This window comes from Cicer arietinum, chromosome 8 (genome assembly GCF_000331145.2).
Source record: "Cicer arietinum cultivar CDC Frontier isolate Library 1 chromosome 8, Cicar.CDCFrontier_v2.0, whole genome shotgun sequence".
Taxonomy (NCBI): domain Eukaryota; kingdom Viridiplantae; phylum Streptophyta; class Magnoliopsida; order Fabales; family Fabaceae; genus Cicer; species Cicer arietinum.
In genome coordinates, this window is record NC_021167.2 from 6,355,603 (window position 1) to 6,377,671 (window position 22,069).

At 29.9% G+C, this 22,069-nt stretch overlaps 4 protein-coding genes and 1 pseudogene across 4 annotated transcripts; 1 reads left to right on the forward strand and 4 right to left on the reverse strand.

Moving 5' to 3' along the window:
* LOC101493483 (uncharacterized) overlaps positions 1-21,147 on the reverse strand; it is a 35,758-nt pseudogene extending 14,611 nt beyond the window's left edge.
* LOC101490015 (lysine histidine transporter-like 8) lies at positions 1,301-4,617 on the reverse strand. Its single transcript, XM_004512186.4, has 5 exons — positions 4,105-4,617; positions 3,518-3,654; positions 3,005-3,432; positions 2,203-2,334; positions 1,301-2,004 (listed from the first exon to the last, which is right to left on the reverse strand). The coding sequence occupies exons 1-5, from the start codon at positions 4,521-4,523 to the stop codon at positions 1,516-1,518; spliced, it is 1,605 nt and encodes a 534-aa protein (XP_004512243.1). The 5' UTR covers positions 4,524-4,617; the 3' UTR covers positions 1,301-1,515.
* Positions 7,188-8,224, reverse strand: LOC101489695 (uncharacterized). The gene has a single exon (XM_004512185.4). The coding sequence runs from the start codon at positions 8,163-8,165 to the stop codon at positions 7,302-7,304; it is 864 nt and encodes a 287-aa protein (XP_004512242.1). The 5' UTR covers positions 8,166-8,224; the 3' UTR covers positions 7,188-7,301.
* Positions 11,834-12,854, reverse strand: LOC101489370 (uncharacterized). The gene has a single exon (XM_004512184.3). The coding sequence runs from the start codon at positions 12,805-12,807 to the stop codon at positions 11,935-11,937; it is 873 nt and encodes a 290-aa protein (XP_004512241.1). The 5' UTR covers positions 12,808-12,854; the 3' UTR covers positions 11,834-11,934.
* LOC101489042 (uncharacterized) lies at positions 16,263-17,317 on the forward strand. The gene has a single exon (XM_004512183.3). The coding sequence runs from the start codon at positions 16,312-16,314 to the stop codon at positions 17,179-17,181; it is 870 nt and encodes a 289-aa protein (XP_004512240.1). The 5' UTR covers positions 16,263-16,311; the 3' UTR covers positions 17,182-17,317.
* Positions 21,148-22,069: the final 922 nt, after the last annotated feature.

Genomic DNA, 22,069 nt, shown 5'->3' on the forward strand with positions numbered 1-22,069 from the left:
TAAGTGGCTCAATTGTTGGCCAACAAAGCTATAGAGACTATGTTTTGTTTTATAAAAAATGACAATGGAGCTACTAAGTTTTCTTGTTTTAGGTTTTACTTTTTTAATGAAAGTTTTTAACAAATTTTTTATTAAAAAAAAAAAATGTGTTTATCTTTGCGTTTATTCAATGTAAATAGTGTGAGATGATGACCTCCTTTGAAGTATCGGACTTCGGATTTGAATCCATCTTTTAGTTTTTGAGTTTAATAAATATATATTGTATAGTAAAGTAGTTTAATATTTTATTTTAAAAAATAAATAAAAGAGTTTTACACTAATTTGACATCCAATAAGAATTATTTATTTTGCTAGGTTTTATCATAAAAATGGGGTGTACTGGAATGGTGCAGCATAGTACATATTTTATTGAATGATAATGTACAATTATTTTTTATTCATTCATTCATTCAAATTAAAATAATACAATCGATTTAGAATAATAAACATACAAATTTGCTAAAATTGAAAATGATAAATTTACGAACAAGTCTACATCACTCAAGTTAATAGTAGTAAAATACCTATAAATTTGACAAATAAAGTGATCAGAATACTTATGCTTTCAATTTTTTGTCAAAGGATATAATTCAAATCTCCTAAAAACGGTTGTAAAATGATCATTAATGCTACTTTAATTCATAATTATTTCATGTTTCTCATTAAAAAAAAGTGTCATAATAGATAGAGTTTAAGTGTTTTTTGTTTATAAGAAGGTTCAAGTATTTAGATACTTATAATTTATTTTTAAATTTAACCATCTTATATGTATGAGAAAGAAAGTCTTATAATCTAGAGTTCACTTTCGCAAATGAATGATTAACCGTTAAGGATAAAATTTTACCAACTTTATTATTAAATTAAATAAACAAATTTTAAACATCAGCAAATAGCTGCTATCGCCTATCATCTATCAATTATCAACTGATAGTTGATAAGCGATCGTTCGGCTATAGACTATCGTCTATCAACTATCAGCTGATAGACGATAGTTGATCGCTTATAGGTGATAGGCGATCACTTATAGGTGGTAGGTGATATACCATAATTGATTGTTGATAGGCGATATATAATTGTTGATAACTATTTAATTTAAAATATAACAACATACACATCATGATAAATAAATAAATAAAAATCAACCCCTTATAGTAAATAAAAAACATAAATAAATAAAAATCAAATATATCTGCTGCACTTTTCTACCATTGAAATTTGCCTACATGCATATCTCTTATATCTCTTATGCAAACTTGTTAACTTGACATGGACATTCTCAATATTTTTCTATTTCTTCAAACAAATTATGTCATAATTTATGCTACATATACACTGACAACTTTTTATTGAGTTTGCTTAGTGCTACACAAATTTGAATTTCTAATATAAAAAAAAAATTCCAACCACAACTACATAATCTTCCTAATTTCATACATATATAATTTCCCTAGTAATTCATTTCCTCTTTGGTTGAAACTACTGAGGGTCGAAAAAACTCACATTAACACCAGTATCAATAATCACATAAATACTACCTGCAATTAATATGGCACTTAGACCAATCCCAAATGTTCCTAAGAACCAATTGAGATACCACATTACACTATACTTCTTTGGTTTCTTTATTTTGAGCCACATAAAACATGGATATGCCAATGTCACTGGCAATGCTACTCCTCCAATTAAACCAGCTAAGCTTGACAAAAATGGAATTGCCACTCCTATGAAGAAACATATAAACCCAAAGAGAACCCGAAAAATCGATCGGAGCCACCATGGACATGGCTTCTTCATTCTTTTTGTGTATTGTGATTCCATGTCATCGAAAGCTGGCATGCCGTATATTTGGAATGAACACAAACCATTCACTACTACGAAAAAGCTCGTTAATCCGAGTACAAATCTTGATACGTCGTGAGAATGGAATTGGTATAGGGCCGTCAACATTCCTCCATTTGCAGGGATCTGAAAATTTTAAGTAACAGGCCTTCAGATTATTAAAAATATTTGACTTTATTTATAAATTATCTTAAAAGTCACTTCATTGAAACTAAATTCAAATTAAAATATGTGGTACTACACGATATAAGTTACAAGTCATAATAATTAACTAGTTGATTAATTTTAATCTCTTTAGTTAGTTCTAAGGAATTAAATACATACCAGTTGGCCATAAGCCCAATAGCCACCAATAGCTAAGGGAAATATACAAGCAGCAATTATTGTGTAAGAAACCTTCACTCCTTTCCACATGGGCACATGTGATGGATGCTTCTCACTTGAAGGCATAGTAGCCTGCAAGAAATCACAAAGTCACAGTGTTGAGATACTTGAAGGATAAGTTAATATTTAAAAACAAATAGTGTTTATGTTGATTTTTTATTTTTTTGAATCTTAAGTCATGGACAACCATTAAATTACACCCAATCAAATATCTAAAATTTAGATTAATTGGTAGAAAAGTGTAGATTTGGATGCTAGTAGTAATTTTTTTTAGTTACAAAAGATTTATCCTAGAAGTAGTAACATAAAGTCACAATTCAACTAACCTTATTTATTGAGTGAAATTGACTACTCTTTTAACATTCAACACAAATCCTAATTTTGTTTCCTATTCCATACATCATAATTGACTAATTCATACACTAACTTCAATATTGTGTGCTTGACCCAATATCTCTAATAAAAAATTTCAACAACTTTTTTAGCAAAAGAACTTCATGTCAATTGTGAACTAGAAAATTAACAGTATGTAATGTACCTATCTCATTACTACAAAGTCAAAAACAGGAAACATTAAAAAACTTCAAATTGGCATTTTTTTCAAGTAATGAAACAATGACCACTAATGAAAATCACCCAAATAGATAATCACCAAAAAATTATGTTTATTTTTATAATTCAATTTATCACTAATTTAAGAAAATTTAATCAGCTAAGAGAAATACAAATTCATGCCACACACCTGAATTTCAAGGATGAGATTGTGACCCCTAAAGGCAAAGGCAATGATACCAAGTGCATTAAGAACACTAAAAGCATTTTCAACACTGTTTTCACCCTTCACAGGATTATAGTTCACACCTGGCAAGGCACCTTGTGCAACAGAGGCAACCCAAATAGAGGTACAATACCCTACAGCAGTTACAGCTCCAATAAGGGAAATTCCAGCAATAGAATTCAAGTTTGGTAACTGAGACAAAACCACAGCTCCACATGTAAATACCAAGTACCATTCCACTGTAGTCATAGGTTTTGCAGTGCATGAATCACCACATACAACCTGATAGAATGTCCTAGCTGTTGATCCTCCAATGATAATCAATGTTGTACATGTTCCAGCTGATAGGTACAATATTGGAAATAAAGCTACCAATCTCCCCAATTTCTCACCTGCAAAACACATCATTTCAACACTTCTTAAATTTGAAATCATTTTTTGCATAAAAAAAAAACAAAGAGGAGAAAAATTATATACCAAATGTGGCAAAGCAGAGTTGAAGATATCTACTGTAGCGAATACCATTCTCCACTGATTCATGAAGATGAACAAGTAACCATAATGTGTAAAGTTGCCATATGAACCCTATTGTTAAACTTATTATTCCCCATGTCCTGTTATCAATCACAAAAATAAGAACCCTAAATATTCAATCTTTTATTAATAGATTTAATTGCAGTTTTGGTCCTTCTAATTTAGCTGATAATTTAGCTGAATCGTGAAAGTAGTTTCTCCATTTTATTTCTCCCCTGTTTTAGTCCTGAACAAAATTTTGATCCAAAATTTGATGAATTTTGTTTTTGCGTCTATTTAAGTCACACCATACTTTAAGATTTCGTGGTGCAACAATTGTAACTGAAATCTATAATCATGGTGTAGTGATGCTTTAAAAAATGATCATTCATCAAATTTTGAACCAAAATTATATTTGGGGACTAAAACTGGGAAAAAATAAAATGGAGAACTACTTTCGCGATTTAGCTAAAATAAGGGGACCAAAACTGCAATTAAACCTTATTAATACTACTAAAATTGAAAAAGAAAGAAAAAAATAGAAAACTTACCAACCAAGAATAGTGAATGCAACAGGAAGAACAAGAGCTTGAATTCCAATTCCAGAACAAAGAGTATGAAAAGCAGCATAATATTTATTACCATTCCTTGATTCAGTGATTGGTAACCAAGCATCTTGAGGATCAAGTTTTGTTAATCTCAAAGCTTTTCTCATAGGACTTCCCAAAGGAGTAATAAACCTTGGTGTCAAAGACATTCTTGGTGTTCTAGGTGTCTTTGGAGTCTTATTCTTTGGATTTGGTGCATCACCATTTTCTGATTGAAGAAGTGGTGATCTTGTTAGTGATGGTGAATGAAGCTGAGAAGGTGGACATGAAATTGGTGGTGATGACACAATTGGTGTTCCCATTACTGAATTTCCTGTTCTTGGTGTTATTGGTGCTGACCAAATTTCCTTTGCTTCAGCCATTTTACCTTATTCTTTTGTTTTGTTTTGATTTGTTTTGTTTTGTTTTGAATTGTGTTGCAATTTCTCTTAAATATTTGATGTGTATATATAGATAGGTGTGAAATAATACATGATATTAAAAGGAGAGGGAATCATTATGGAATTTCAACATTACTTTTTTGACATTTTTTGTTGAATATAAAACTCCCATGTGTGTATAAGCCATCATAATATGTGCGTAAAATAAAATTAAACTATTTATGTCAATATCCGGTAAGTATGCATATTGCAAACTTTGGTGTGTAGGAGACTTTATGTGAAAATAGTACAACATTGGTTGGTGAAGGATTTTTAGAATTGTTAATTAATTAATCATAGTTGGCGGTTAAATGTTAATGTTATCTATTAATATTGATGTATGTTATGATGAAGATTGAGTTTGACCAAATATCAAATGAGGAATTGGTTTAGTTGTGGGTATAAGTGATTTAGATTTCAACTTTAAAATTTTATGTTAATTAAAAATAAAAAATAATTTTAAAAATTGAATTAATTTAATTTTAATCGGATAGTTTCAAGACGTTGATTGCACGTTACAGTAGCCACTTTAATAAAATTTAATCAAAATTCATAAAATGATAGTCAATTTGTTTTAATTGTGAGAATGAATTCTAATACTTCAAAATGAAAGATATTTTAACAAAAAAAAATTGTTTTTTTAATTATTATTTTTGAATTATTACTATGTACCTTACTTACAAAACATTAATTCTACTTTATATTTATGATGGTGAGAAACACACCAATAATTAAAGATAATAATTTAATAAAATGATTAATTTCTTTATTTTATTTATAGTTATTTCTTAATATATATGAAATAAGTAAAAATCACACTCAAAATAGATTGAGGATATATGATAATGAATTAAAAACCATGTCATTTCTTTTATTTATAGTCATTTTTTCATAGACAATTTTAAAGTTGATATTTTAAAAGTCATGGTTTAATAGTTTTGATAAGTATGGTCATTAACATTACACAGCAAGTTGTTAGTATTTTCTTTGGTCAGAGAAATGCGTCCTTATATTATATATATGTAACGAAGCAACAATTGTTGGTCAACAAAATGCACCTCATGGAAAATGTGAATTTCAAGTCTAAACAAACTACCATGTGGTACTACTAGTGGTGGCTGCTTTGCATATGAAATATATATATAAGTATAATAAGGAGCAAACTAAAAACAGAATGAATAGAAAACAGGGGAAAACAACAATCAAAATCTATAAGAAATACTTGCACCAAAATCAAAATATATCTATGTTAATTTTGTCAAGTGCCATGCAACTATTTTATTTTTGACACATGCCTTGCATTGCTTTTTACAAACACTTGTATAGATTATATAAGTCTTTGTAAAATTGTCTCCTTTAATTTTTAGCCTACGCAAAATAATTTTTTTTTTTTTTTTGAGTTCTTGCAATATTGTCTCCTTTTCAAATAAATTTTGTTGTTATTTATGTGTTTATTGAATTTGTTGATGTTAGTATAATTAGTATATATATATTTTTTCACCATGGTTTGAACTTTGGTATTTTTATCCTAACTCTTTTAATTTTGTTCAAACCAATTAAGGTACCATGATATTTAGTATATTTGTTGAAGTTGAATGAATGCTCATCCAACCTCTCAATATTGCAGTTTTTTTTTTAATCAAATTATAGCTACCGATTTCTAACTTCTAATAATATATTTAAGGATGAGGAAGAAAAATATAGAGAGAATAAGTATTCACCTTTTTCTAACTATGGATGGGCTAAGGGCCCAACAAATTTAGGTTGGGCTAAAATTAGTCAAAAATAATAAATTTATTAGCCCAACTCAACCCTCTTTGGGCTAAGGGGCTAAGGGCCCAACGTTCATGAGTCAAAAAAAAATTCACAACTCATTATGTGCTTTTAGCACCCTCAAGTCTTGAATAAATATTTGTTCTCTTTTTTTAAGCGAATTGCACATCAGATACCTCCCATTTTCAAAAAGACATTATTGCTATTATTATTTAAAGTTTTACAGTTAAGCCATTACATCACATTTATTTTTATTAATTATACATCTGTCCTGAACTTTATGTATAATTTTTAATTAAAATAGTTAAAGAAAGAAACAAAGAAGATGAAACAGATAAAATTTAGACAATTTGAAGTACGGAATGTATAATTTCATTTCAAAAGTCGGTTGCATATTTTGTGTTCAAAAACAAATTAATTGAAATTAATTATGGAAGACAAATTAAGGAAAGATACAGAGTAAAATCACATGAAATGAGTAGAGGGTAGAGGTTGAAACACAAATATAAAGGAGGATATGCAGCGATCCTAATGTAACATCATGTCACATGAATGAAAAATAAAAGTGAAATGTTAGATTTAATTAATATGTCAAAATTTAATTAGAGAAATAGAAATATGATATATAAAATAACATTTCGTAAGTACAGTTTAAATACTAGTTACAGAGATATTTGATAACAATAACAAGTTTGAATTTAGAATACTTCACTTCTTCATTTTAATTTCGTATCGTAAGTTTTGTCACTAGACTTTTCAAAAATAAATTGTTTAGAATTAAAAAAAAAAAAATCAATACCAAAATATAGAATATAAACTTTTCATTGTATTTGATTGAAGCACTATTGAATTGTATGTATATATACAAATTGATGAGACAAAAATTTTCAATCCTCAACTGATCCCTAAAATTTGGATGCTTTGAAGATAAAATTAAGACTAAGTACACTATTGAGTCATGATATTCAAAAGACATACTCTAGTTTTTACTAAACGCCTAAACACATTTTCTAAACCATTTTCTATCATTTCAATTACATTCTCCAAATTCTCCAATTTTTCATTTGCATCTTTCATCTTTTCAATATTATTTGAACCTTCCCTTAAAAGGGTTTTCAAACATTCTTCCACACACTTCAATTCATTCAAATTATCATCACATGATGATGATGTTACCTTCTTATTATTCATCAAGTTTGCCACTTTCAACCATTTGTTTGACTTTGACTTTGGTGCAGTCAAAAAAGTCAAAAGAAATTGAAAGATAGACAGGTTCATTACAATGACTTCTCTAATAACTCTTATCACATCAACAAATTCTTTATCTTCATTCAAAACTTGTGATGCTCCAAATTTACTTTCCATTTGTTTCAAAGATGTTATCAACTTTGTGACATTCTTTTTCATTTTCTTGGTGAACAAGTTATATTCATATACACTTGTTTCAATGCTTGAATCTCCCTTTCTCCTTCTAATAGAAGAGTGAAGTGCTTCAACATTTTCTTTGATTTGTAACATGGTGTCTCTTGTGATGCCACATATATCCAAAATTCTAACTGAACCATCCAACAACTCTTCCACAAATTTCTCACCTTGATGGTTAGAAATGGCCTTTTGTGTTGATGACATATTGAGAAGATCTTCCAATGAAATATACAAATCTTCAAGAAATGAAAGAGAAGTGATGATTGAATCAGATGTTGATGTGCCTTCCCAAGTCTTGATTTTGTTGAGATGTTGTTGTATTCTAGCTGAGTTTGGATGAGATTCAGAAGGAAAACTATTTGAACGAACATGGTACTTTGTTGCCATTTTTTTGCTCTTTAATTTGTTCTTTATTTTTTTCTAAGATAATTGTAAAGCTTGCTCAATGTTTGTGTTTGTGTGATGTTACTAACAGCTTGAGTCTACCTTTATATAAGAGCTAGTTATTGATGATATTGATTGATAATAATTGATTTTATATAATAAGGAAAAAAAACAGGTAGCACTACTTGTTAATTAATAATGGTGTAGAGCATGTGGTGCATGCATGAACTTCCCTTTAAATATGTGAAAGATATTATAATTGCATGTGATATTCTGCAAGATGAACATAAGTGGCATGTCTTCATAAGTGGCATGTCTTCCTAATGTTGGCAATCACAAAACTTCATTAGTCATCAAATTAGTTTGTGTCCTATGCTGCCACATTTCACTCATCATTGCAATAAAAAAATTATGTGCAGAACTGTCTCAATATGAAGGAGCTGCATGCTACAATAAGTTGTTTTAAAAAGGTTAAGATTCAGATCTTATATATGATATAGAAAAATGTAAATAATTGAAGAGACATGTTCAAAACAAAATGAGTAGAAAATAATTAATCTTAGAATAATTAATCCATTTAGCAGTTCTAGCTCCTCAACAATAGAACATGCCAGACAATAGATACATCTGAACCATAAACAACACATTTTGTTTTTTATAAATATTAGAAATGAGGTGTATCAGCAGAGGAGGCAAGCTAGTTGGTGACTAATGTGGTTTTCTGTTTTGCAACACTTGGAAGACATGCCAGTTATACACCTCAATTTCATTATACTGTCATCGTGGTGTATATAATATTGCACAATGTTTGGCATAAATGTGACAAGTTTAACAAATTCTAAGGAAAAACCATGTAGCTACTACATGTTCACATTGATTAAGAGAGAGGTTAGTTGCATGTGCTGTATTATTTTTTGAATGAAGCATGAATTGCTTGTTATTATATATAGAAAGTGTCAAGGACTTGGTAACGATTAATACATGCATAAAAATTCAAAATGAGGATTTCATTCTACTATATTCTTAGAAGGAGAAAAGGGGATGCAAGCATTGAAAAAAGAATGTAGCTGAATACATTTTCTTCTCAAAGAAGATTTAAAAAAAATGTAGTTGTTCACATCATCATCATTGAAGAAGGTGGATGGAGAATATGGAGTATCATCATTATTGAATGAAGCACCAAAGTTAAAGTCAAAGTCAACCAAATGGTTAAGGGTGGCAAAGTTGATACATAAGAAGGTAATATCATGCGAAGAGACTTTGGAGAAGTTCAATGAGTTGCAATTTGTGGAAGCATCTTTAAACACCCTTTTTAAGTGATAGTACTAATTTGTGAAGATTAAGGCTGTCCATGAAAGATTGGAGGCTTTGGAGAATGACATTGAAAGGCTAGAGAATGGTTTGGAGAATGTATTTAGATTGTTTGAGAGTCCGAGGGAGCGTGCGAGCAGCAACAGGCTATATTTGAATTGAGATGTGGTGCCAAAGTCTTTTATGAATTTTAAAACATTTGGCCCGTTGTGGCTATCGCGCTTCCCGAACTCTCTAACAAGTGGTATCAGAACTATGGTTCGACTTGGTGGAGGAGCGGGAGTAAATCCTGATGTTGGATCCTTGTATCGAAAGTCTTCTTAACAGTATAGTCGGGAGATTGGTAATAACAGCAGTACAAGTATAGGATGTGGGAAATTTACACAATGTTGGATTCAAGTGTGAATGGTTAAGTCACACATTGACTATGAATGTGATAAATGTTTAATATAGAAGATAGCTGACCTGCCTTAAAATTTTTGATAAAAAATGTGATGTCAAAGTTTCTTGAGACCCTAGATCTATTGTAAAAAAAAAAATCTTGGTCATTTTCTATGAATTATAGTTAGCTAGTTGTTACTTGTTCCTAATGATATTGGCAATAACGTGTAAATAGAAAACTAAGTGATTAAGTTCCCTTTATGATTTTGAGAGAAACTAGAGAACCCATGTTAACAAAACACAATGAAAATAAATATAAGTTGATTATAAGTAAAAACAAACAAAAAAATTTAAAAACTATCGAGACAAAACAATACTTTATGGAATTTTTTATACTTTTACATTATCTATTTTGTTTTATTACAAGAAGGCTCAAAGACTCAATTTTAACTCAAATAGTGGAAAATATGATATTTTTCCATGAATAAAAGGGTGCAAGCCACTACAAAGACAAATGAAACAAAGAATAAATAAATTGAAAGCTTCTTGGAAAGGCAACAAAGTTTCTATCTGTCAACAATATTAAAGAAGCAAAATTTATAATTAAATTGAAAATACTATTTTCATTGGCTAATGATAGTCCAATCCTTATAACAGTACTTGATTTGTCTCACTATGAAAATGACTAACCGAATAATGCATCAAATATGAGACTTTTTACTTAGATTTAAAATTCTAACGATCACTTCTTAAATGTGAATTTCTTCCATTTTTGAAGAATTTATTAAATTAAAATATATTTTTAATAGTATTAGATGATATCGATTTTTATTCCTATTAATTAATTAAAAAGGATTAAGCACTGTAATGTGAAAATCCTGATGAAAATTTAGTATCTATTAATGAATTAAAAAGACTAAGCACTGTATTGTTATAATTATGATGAAAATTTAGTACCAATTGCATTGAAAGCCCATATAAAAATAAAAGGAGTAAAATTAAAAGGACACGTGAATGGTACACAAGCAAATCAAAGTACACACACGTTCCTAATTTAAAGACTACTACTATTTTGCTCATCATTTTGTTTTCTGAATTTTAATTAACTTAAATTAAATGCCACTTCCATAATTGTACATTTTTCTATATCATAAAGATTTAGATCTCAACCTTTTTAAATCAACATATCCTTCAGATTGAGGCAATCCACTACACACATCACATAACCAATTTTTATAATTGAAATGTGGCAGCATAAGACACAAACTAATTTGATGACTAATGAGGTTTTCTGATTGCCAACATTAGGAAAACATGCCACTTATATTCATCATTCACATATTCACAATGTTGGAGGTAGACATGTTACAATCTTCCCATATTCAAAGGGTAGTTCATGCATGCACCACATGCTCTACATTGTCATTAATTAACTATATGTTTTTATTTCCTTATTATATGAAATTAGTTATTATCAACCAATATATTCAATAGCAAGCTCTTATCTAAAGATAGATTCAAGCACTTGGTAACATCACACATACATTGAATTAGTTTAACAATTATCTTAGAAAAAATCAAAAATAAATTAAAGAGTTAAAAAATGACAGCAAAGAACCGTGTACGTTCAAATAGTTTTCTTTTTAAATCTCATCCAAACTCAATTAGAAAAAAGAAATTGCATGAACATGTCAAAATTAAATGCAAGAACACTTGTCTAGATTAACATGTCAAAATCTAATTAGAGAAAAAAGAAATATCATATATAAAATAACATTTCTTAAGTACAGTTTAAATAATAGTTGCAGAGATATTTGATAACAAGTTTGAATTTAGAATACTTCACTTTTTCATATTAATTTAATATCGTAAATTTTACCACTAGACTTTTTAAAAATAAGTTGTTTAGAATTTAAAAAATAAAAATCAATACCAAAATATAGAATATAAACTTTTTATTGTATTTGATTGAAGCACTATTGAATTGTATGTATATACAGATTGATGAGGCAAAATTTTGTAATCCTCAACTGATCCCTAAAATTTGGATGTTTTGAAGATAAAATTAAGACTAAACACACTATTGAGTCATGATATTTAAAAAACATACTCTAGTTTTAACCAAACGCCTAAACACATTCTCCAAACCATTTTCTATCATTTCAATTACATTCTCCAAACTCTCCAATTTTTCATTTGCATCTTTCATCTTTTCAACATTATTAGAACCTTCCCTTAAAAGGGTCCTCAAACATTCTTCCACACACTTCAATTCATTCAAATTCTCTTCACATGATGATGATGATGATACCTTCTTACTATTCACCAACTTTGCCACTTTCAACCATTTGTTTGACTTTGACTTTGATCCAGTCAAAAAAGTCAAAAGGGATTGAAAGATAGACATGTTCACTACAATGATTTCTCTAATAACTCTTATCACATCAACAACTTCTTTATCTTCGCTCAAAACTTGTGAGGCTCCAAATTTACTTTCCATTTGTTTCAAAGATGTTATCAACTTTGTGACATTCTTTTTTATTTTCTTGGTGAACAAGTTATATTCATATACACTTGTTTCAATGCTTGAATCTCCCTTTCTCCTTCTAATAGAAGAGTGAAGTGCTTCAACATTTTCTTTGATTTGTAACATGGTGTCTCTTGTAATGCTACATATATCCAAAATTCTAATTGAACCATCCAACAACTCTTCCACAAATTTCTCACCTTGATGGTCAGAAATGGCCTTTTGTGTTGATGACATATTGAGAAGATCTTCCAATGAAATATATAAATCTTCAAGAAATGAAAGGGAAGTGATGATTGAATCGGATGTAGATGTTGATGTGGCTTCCCAAGTCTTGATTTTGTTGAGATGTTGTTGTATTCTAATTGAATTTGGATGAGATTCAGAAGGAAAACTATTTGAACGAACATGGTACTTTGTTGCCATTTTTTTCTCTTTTATTTGTTCTTGATTTTTTCTAAGATAATTGTAAAGCTAGCTCAATGTATGTTTGATGTTACCAAGTGCTTGAGTCTATCTTTATATAAGAGGTAGCTATTGATTATATTGGTTGATAATAATTAATTTCATATAATAATGAAATAAAAACAGATAGTTAATTAATAATAATGTAGAGCATGTGGTGCATGCATGAACTTCCCTTTGAATATGGTAAGATTGTAACATGTCTACCCAACATTGTGAATATGTGAATGATGAATATAAGTGGCATGTTTTCTTAATGTTGGCAATCAGAAAACCTCATTAGTCATCAAATTAGTTTGTGTCTTATGCTGCCACATTTCACTCATCATTTCAATTATAAAAATTGGTTCTGTTTGTTGCTCTGTGATGTGCAGTAGAGTGTCTCAATATGAAGGAGCTGCATGCTGCAATATGTTGATTTAAAAAGGTTGAGATCTAAATGTTATGATATAGAAAAATGTACAATTATGGAAGTGACATTTAATTTAAATCTATTAAAATTCAGGAAACAAAATGATGAGTAAAATAGTAGTAGCCTTTAGATTAGGAACGTGTGTGTACTTTGCTTTGTTTATGTACCATTCATGTGTCCTTTTAATTTTACTCCTTTTATTTTTATATGAGCTTTCAATACAAATGGTACTAAATTTTCATCATAATTTTAACAATACAGTGCTTAGTCCTTTTCAATTAATTAATAGATACTAAATTTTCATCATAATTTTCACAATACAGTGCTTAGTCCTTTTTAATTAATTAATAGAAATAGCAATTGATATGGTCCAATACAACTAAAAATGAAATTTATATTTAATAAATTCTAGCATAGTAGAGGAGATTCACACTTAAGAAGATATTGTTAGTATCAAACATAGGTAAAAAGTCTCACATTTAATGTATTATTCAGTTAGTCATATTCATCTTGAGACAAACCAAGTACTTTTATAAGGATTGAACTATCATTAGTGTTTAGCCAAATAGTATTTTCAATTGAATTATAAATTTTCGATCTTTAATCTTGTTGATATATAGAAATTTTGTTGCCTTTCCCAGAAGCTTTTAATTTATCTGTTTCCTTTGTCTTAAATTCCACACCGTATTAGAATAGTTGTTTAAAGTTTATTTTTTGTTTTTACTTATAATCAACTTATATTTATTTTCATTGTGTTCTGTTAACAAATCTATGGCTTCTCTATTTTAAGTTTCTCTCAAAATCATGAAGACAACTTAATCACTTAAGTTTCTAATTACACGTTATTCTCTTGCCAATATCATTAATAATAGCTAACTATAATTCATAGGAAATGAACAAGAATTTTTTTTACAAAGCCATATAATTTGAGACTTCCTAAAGGATTAAAGGATGAGATAAAAGATACCAAAATATAAATATATATAGATAGAGTATAAATTTTTTGATGTTTTTCATTGTATGATTATTGAATTGTATACAGGTACAAGTTGGCGTATTGCTCAAGTAAATTTTTTCAATCCTCACCAGATCCCTAAAATGTAGATACTTAGTCGAATTTGGAGAAAAATAAAGACTCAATTTACATAGTCTTTGGTTTTAACCAAATGTCTTCGTTGGAGGCTAGGACATGAGAGCAACAACAGACTAAATGATCCAAACTACAAAAGATTTTGACGTTATATCTTCACTCAAAACCTTAAAGTAATAGGTATATACGTCATTTCTCTTATATATTCAACATTTATCACATTTATAGTCAATGTGAGACTTGACCATTCACGCTCGAACCCAACATTTTCCCCTCAAGTGTGAGTCTTCTACATCCTATACTTGTACCGTCGTTATTACCAATCTACTGACTAAACTGTCAAAAAGACTTTTGATATAAGAATCCAACACCAGTATCCACTCTGGCTCTCTCAGAAAGTTGAATCATGACTCTGATACCATTTGTTAGAGAGTCCAGAGAGCGCAAGAGCAACAATGAGCCAAATATTTTGAGATCCACAAAAGACTTTGACACCACATCTCAACCCAAATATAACATGTTGCTTTCGCGCTCCCACGAACTCTTCAACATTTTAAATACATTCTCCAAAAAAATTTCTAGGCTTTCAATGTCATTCTCCAAAGCCTCCAATCTTTCATGTACAGCCTTAATCTTCACAAATTAGCACTATCACTTGAAAGGGTGTTTAAAGATGCTTCCACAAATTGCAACTCATTGAACTTCTCCAAATTCTCTTCACATGATATTACCTTCTTATGCATCAATTTTGCCACCCTTAACCATTTGGTTGACTTTGACTTTAATTTTGGGGCTTCCTTCAATAATGATGATACTCCATATTCTCCATCCACCTTCTTCATTGATGTGATCAACTTCCTAGCCTTCTCCTAAATCTTCTTTGAGAAGAAAATGTATTCAGCTACATATTTCTTTTCAATGTTTGCATCCACTTTTCTCCTTCTAAGAGTAGAGTAGAATGAAATCCTCATTTTGAATTTTTATGCATGTATTAATTGTTACCAAGTCGTTGACACTCTCTATATATAATAACAAGCAATTCATGCTTCATTCAAAAAATAATACAGCACATGCAACTAACCTCTCTCTTAATCAATGTGAACATGTAGTAGCTACATGGTTTTTCCTTAGAATTTGTTAAACTTGTCACATTTATGCCAAACATTGTGCAATATTATATACACCATGATGATAGTATAATGTAATTGAGGTGTATAACTGGCATGTCTTCCAAGTGTTGCAAAAACAGAAAACCACATTAGTCACCAACTAGCTTGCCTCCTCTGCTGATACACCTCATTTCTAATATATATAAAAAACAAAATGTGTTGTTTTTGGTTCAGATGTATCTATTGCCTGGCATGTTATATTGTTGAGGAGCTAGAGCTGCTAAATGGTTTAAAGAATGGATTAATTATTCTAAGATTAATTATTTTCTACTCCTTTTGTTTTGAACATGTCTCTTCAATTATTTACATTTTTCTATATCATATATAAGATCTGAATCTTAACCTTTTTAAAACAACCTATTGTAGCATGCAGCTCCTTCATATTGAGACAGTTCTGTGCACATAATTTTTTTATTGCAATGATGAGTGAAATGTGGCAGAATAGGACACAAACTAATGTGATGACTAATGAAGTTTTGTGATTGCCAACATTAGGAAGACATGCCACTTATATTCATCTTGCAGAATATCACATGCAAGCAATTATAATATCATTCATATATTCAAAGGGAAGTTCATGCATGCACCACATGCTCTACACCATTATTAATTAAGATGTAGTGCTACCTGTTTTTATTTCCTTATTATATAAAATCAATTATTATCAACCAATATCATCAATAGCTAACTCTTATATAAAGATAGACTCAAGCAGTTAGTAACATCACACAAACATTGAGCTAGCTTTACAATTATCTTAGGAAAAAATAAAAAACAAATTAAAAAGCAAAACAATGGCAACAAAGTATCATACTCGTTCAAATAGTTTTCCTTCTGAATCTCATCCAAACGCAACTAGAATACAACAACATCTCAACAAAATCAAGACTTGGGAAGGCACATCAACATCTACATCTGATTCAATCATCACTTCCCTTTCATTTCTTGAAGATTTGTATATTTCATTGGAAGATCTTCTCAATATGTCATCAACACAAAAGGCCATTTCTAACCATCAAGGTGAGAAATTTGTGGAAGAGTTGTTGGATGGTTCAGTTAAAATTTTGGATATATGTGGCATCACAAGAGACACCATGTTACAAATTAAAGAAAATGTTGAAGCACTTCACTCTTCTATTAGAAGGAGAAAGGGAGATTCAAGCATTGAAACAAGTGTATATGAATATAACTTATTCACCAAGAAAATGAAAAAGAATGTCACAAAGTTGATAACATCTTTGAAACAAATGGAAAGTAAATTTGGAACATCACAAGTTTTGTATGAAGATAAAGAATTTGTTGATGTGATAAGAGTTATTAGAGAAGTCATTGGAATGAACATGTCTATCTTTCAATCCCTTTTGACTTTTTTGAATGCATCAAAGTCAAAGTCAAACAAATGGTTGAAAGTGGCAAAGTTGATGAGTAATAAGAAGGTAACATCAGTATCATGCGAAGAGAATTTGAATGAATTGAAGTGTGTCGAAGAATCTTTGAAGACCCTTTTAAAGGAAGGTTCAAATAATATTGAAAAGATGAAATATGCAAATGAAAAATTGGAGAGTTTGGAGAATGTAATTGAAATGATAGAAAATGGTTTGGAGAGTCTGTTTAGGCGTTTAGTTAAAACTAGAGTATGTCTTTTGAATATCATGACTCAATAGTATACTTAGTCTTAATTTTATCATCAAAGCATCCAAATTTTAAGGATCATTTGAGGATTGAAAATTTTTGCCTCATCAATTTGTATATACACATACAATTCAATAGACATACAATTTTGCCTTATCAATTTGTAAATACACATACAATTCAAAAGTTTATACTCTATTTTTATTTTTATTTTAAGATTTGAAATATACTTAAGATATGCATTATTTTTACTGTATGGTTAATTTATGGCTTTGGGAGATTTAATATTAAACGCTACGTTATTTTATTTGACCTTCAAATCTATGGTCTTTGAGTCTGGTAAGTCTTCCTCAACCATATGTATAATTTATGGTTTCGAGTTAAAATAGAAATGGCTTACGCGATGACCCTTAATTCTCTTTTAGCTTTATCTTCTACCCGTAAAGAATATCTAAACATTTAACTCAATACACAAAATTAATAGTTTCAATAGAAATCAATAACGATATTCGTATTTTTTATTTGGGTGATTTTCAATTTTTGCTTAAATGTCTAAGTAGGTAACACAATACGCATCTACAAATATCCATTTGAATCTATCTCGACTATGACAGAAAAAAATCTACTTTAATCAGATGCATTTGCGGATTTTTTTTGAAATTTAAACTCGGAGGATGGGGTGGAATTGAGGTGTTGATATATGTCCTACACCAGCCCTTGAATTGCTAGTAAAAAATATTGACTTAAACAATATTCCTGCATTAAAATTAAAAGTGTATATTGATCGGAAAATAACACACATACAAATTTATTAAAATCGAAAAGAATGAATCTGCAAACAAACTCACATGACTCAAATTAATATCATTAAACGGAAAAATATCTATAAATTTGATAAAATTAAAGTGACCAAAATAGTAATGTCTTTGTATCTCCAATGTTGATGATGTTGAAGATATTGATTGAAATAGTTTGTACTAAATCAAAATAAATTTGAACAAATAACACTGCAACAAGAAGATAAAACCAAATATCGCACTTAATTGACGAGATAATAAAAAAATACAATGAAAAAATTATTTATATAAAAATCATGTATTTTCAGTAAAAGGATATGCGAAAAACAAATCACCCCTCTTCTATGATGAAAAAGATGAAGATAAAAGAGAGGTAAAAATGTGACGACTATTGCTTTTAAAAGACGACTATTGCTTTTAACCTAACTCTACGTAAAAAATATGATTTTATTTTAATATATCGCTGCTGCTGCTGCTGCTGAACAACATACAATTTCTCATATCATGATCTGTTAAAAGTATGCACGTAAAGAAAAAGAAAAAGAAATTTAAATTCCATACATCCTTGAGAGACCGGTTGAACACTCAAACATATAGCCTTCTTTTAGGGCACCAAACTCTCCTGCTTTCCCACTGGCTAAACAAACACCATAACAAAATAAAAGACAGAATTATGGTTGCAAATATAGAATGGAAAGAAACTAAAAATTACCAGAGAAAAACTCCATGATTAAAAGATACACGCAAAAAGGAATTTAAAAATGAAGTCACGGAATAAGACACCAACCATCAGTACATGATAGCGCAGGATTCATTCCAGGGTTTGCTTTTACAACCCGCACATAAAGCAAAGTGTCTGCCTGCAAGGTGAAGAATTAAGCAAAAAAACAAAAACAGGGTAGACGACCCAGGAAACACTATTCTAACATTTAACACCGCCAGGAGAATGACAGGTTAAGAGTAAACTGCAGTTGGGAGAGGACAGACTCTCAAATACCTATAAATTTAATATGTAAATTTCATTCTTGTTTTCCTTTTATTTGTGAAACAGAGGACTCACTGTTTTCTTATTCTCTTTTCTGATTCTGTTCATTGTTATTCATCAATATAAGAACCATTACTCAGTGGTATTCTTAATTCTTTACTATCTATTCTAACATAGACACAAGAGGCAAGATTTCTCAAGCAGGCTAGTGACTTGACTTAAAGATAAGTAACAAGATTGTGTCATGTAACTGGTCTCAAAATCTGTGTTTTGGACATAACTACTCAAAGGTTCTAGTGCCAATGTTTGGACGCAATTTTATTGTCCATGGTATAATGTATAAACAGGTCTCTTCACTTATATCTAGTTAAGTATGTTTATATTTATAGTCTAGGTCTCTAGGGTTATATTATAAAATGAACCCCATATCATTTAACTACTACGCGTGCACAACAACAAACTCTTAATTCATCAATGCCGTCCCAGATCCCTCAACAATCATGATAATTGTGAATATCACAATTCATAAAGCAAAGTAACTAAAAGATGTTGCCAATAGTTAATGTGGAAAAGGATACTGCAAAGAGAAATAATTATCGTAAACAGATCTCTATTTTATAAAAAGAAGGTTCTCTACATGCACTAAAAAACATAAAATGATATATACAGAAATTAAACTTGAACTATTGCACAGTTTTATCAATGAGTCGTGAGAGTATAAGAGATACAAATTATAAGTTATGCAAATAGCATACATATAGAATTTATGCACACCTCAAACTTAGGTATATTTCTTCTGGTTCCTCCTTCAAATGCAAGCACTGGTAGAAATGCTAAAGCAGGTCCTTTTATATCCACAAGAAAGTTCTGCAAAGATATAAAATGAAATTTTGAATAAAATAGAATAAACCTCAAAGCTAAGAAAAAAATTCAATTACTTTCAAGGAAATAGAAAGTACAAGAGTTGAACGGAACTAAGTAATTCATTCATTTTGTAATTTGTAGTAATTTTTTATTTGCATGTTATACGTTAAGATACATTATAGCATTGTTTGGTCCATGTAGCCGACCCCACCCAGCGGGATAAAGCTTGGTTGTTGTTGTTATATGTTCAGATACAACCGCGCTGAATTACCATCATGTGCTCTGTGTTGGTGTAGGCAAAAACTATATTTTGAAAAGGCCAGTATCACCATGCAAATGCTAATTCGCTTTTCTTGGCCAACATTAAGGACGTAACAAAGTAGATAAATACCTAGAACTATAAGCCTTGAGCACTCCTCTAGGGCAATGAACTCATCTGACTCGGGTTTCAAAAACTTCGAGGAAAAGAGATCTCGTTGTATGGTTATGCAAGAAAAGGTACAAAATGTTTTACGGATGGTATCTTGATCATAAAACACCAAAATAAAATAACCCTATTTTATCCTGGAATAAGACAATCCAACTTAGGATAAATCCCTAAATAAAAATATCCCAAATGGAACCCCTAATTTCTATATTGAAATCCTAAAACTACTTGCCCAATTGATACCATTACCATAAACTTTATATAGTTAATAGAAACTAACAAGTTATAGAACCTATAAATATTACATTCAGCAAGAAAGTAGAGCAGACCTAAAGAACTTCAATGAACAGAAAATTTAAACAAAAATATAAAGTTTCTTACATCTGATCTGGAGTCAACAACTATTCCAAGAACCGAATCCTCTGCATGAGGCACATACTGTACAAAACAGCATAATCAGAATAAGGAAGGAAAGAAGATAGCATTTCTCTGAGCCTAGAGAAAAATAATTGCAAGTCTCTTCCAGAATGCAAATTGCAATTCATCATAAAAAGCAAGAAATTAACTCTCGTACTAATACGTACAGAGTGTGCTAAGGAGTAAAAATTTAAAAGCAACATAGCGCACACATCACTAAGCTAATTTCATGGTTACCACCTCATTACAAAGGTTAGAAAGAGATCGAAAGCAAACATCGTAAAAGGTTCAACACAAATTACATGACAGGTATTGTCTCAAAATATAAAAGACAACCAAATTTTGACACTACCAGATGACATTACAATGAAAAATGAAAGCATTGATTTTGGGATATTATTTCCACCAACTTCCACTTTAGCCCTCTTGTTGTACGTCAGAAACATATTAGTCCATTCTATAAAAATATCCCAGGAATACATGTAATAGAAACACATGCTTGATTGTAAGGCATATCTATACATCTATTATCTATTATATATATTTAAAACAGACTCATATTAACTCTCATGTCACCTCATAGTATTTCTTCCACATGTGTAAACATATCCCACCTCAACAAAAAAGCTTATGTGTACGCCCTTAGAGAGTTCTCTTGTGTTTTTATGTTTCACCTCATTTTTTCTAATTAGTTTCTAAATAGTTTTTTTCCTCTTTTAATCCCTCTAATCCCTAATTTTTTTAATGACTTCCTCCAACAATTTCTTCTTCCCGCATGTGTACGTCCCAGTCATTTGCCATCCTCGCAAAATCATCTTCTTCTTCGAAATTGCCGACTCTTTGTCTTTTTCTAATTTTGTTGTCATAAATTCAATTATATTCTATACAATCTTTGAAATCAATTTGGCTCATAGTGACTTAATGCTATGTACAGTTTCTTACATGAAATTCTATCACTGCGACTATCTAGGAAATCCAAGTTGGGATGGGACCAGCCGGCTACCCATCATACCCAGAGCAAAATGGTACATGAAAAATTCAAGGAATTAGTGTTTTTCAATGTTATGACAAGGTATATTTATACATCAATATTTTTTCCATTTCTCTTCTAAACTCTTTTCCTTCTTTAGTTGTTTTTAAGTGTCACTTTGCTTTGTGTGTCTCATATTCTTAGTTTTACTTCAATGTAGTATATGTTGAGTAGCTTACAAATTACAGTTAAAAAAGTTTGACTCAAATAATTTTAAGCAAGATGTCTGACATTGAATTGAGTAAATTAGATCATTTTAAATTTCAGAACACAAATCTGAATGTATTGTAGAAATTTTTCAAATGTTAAATCGATCTTTGTGGTAATTGTGAATTTTTTTATTTTAAATCGGATTTATTAGAATTTTAATTTACAAACATTCAAACTATTATTAATATTG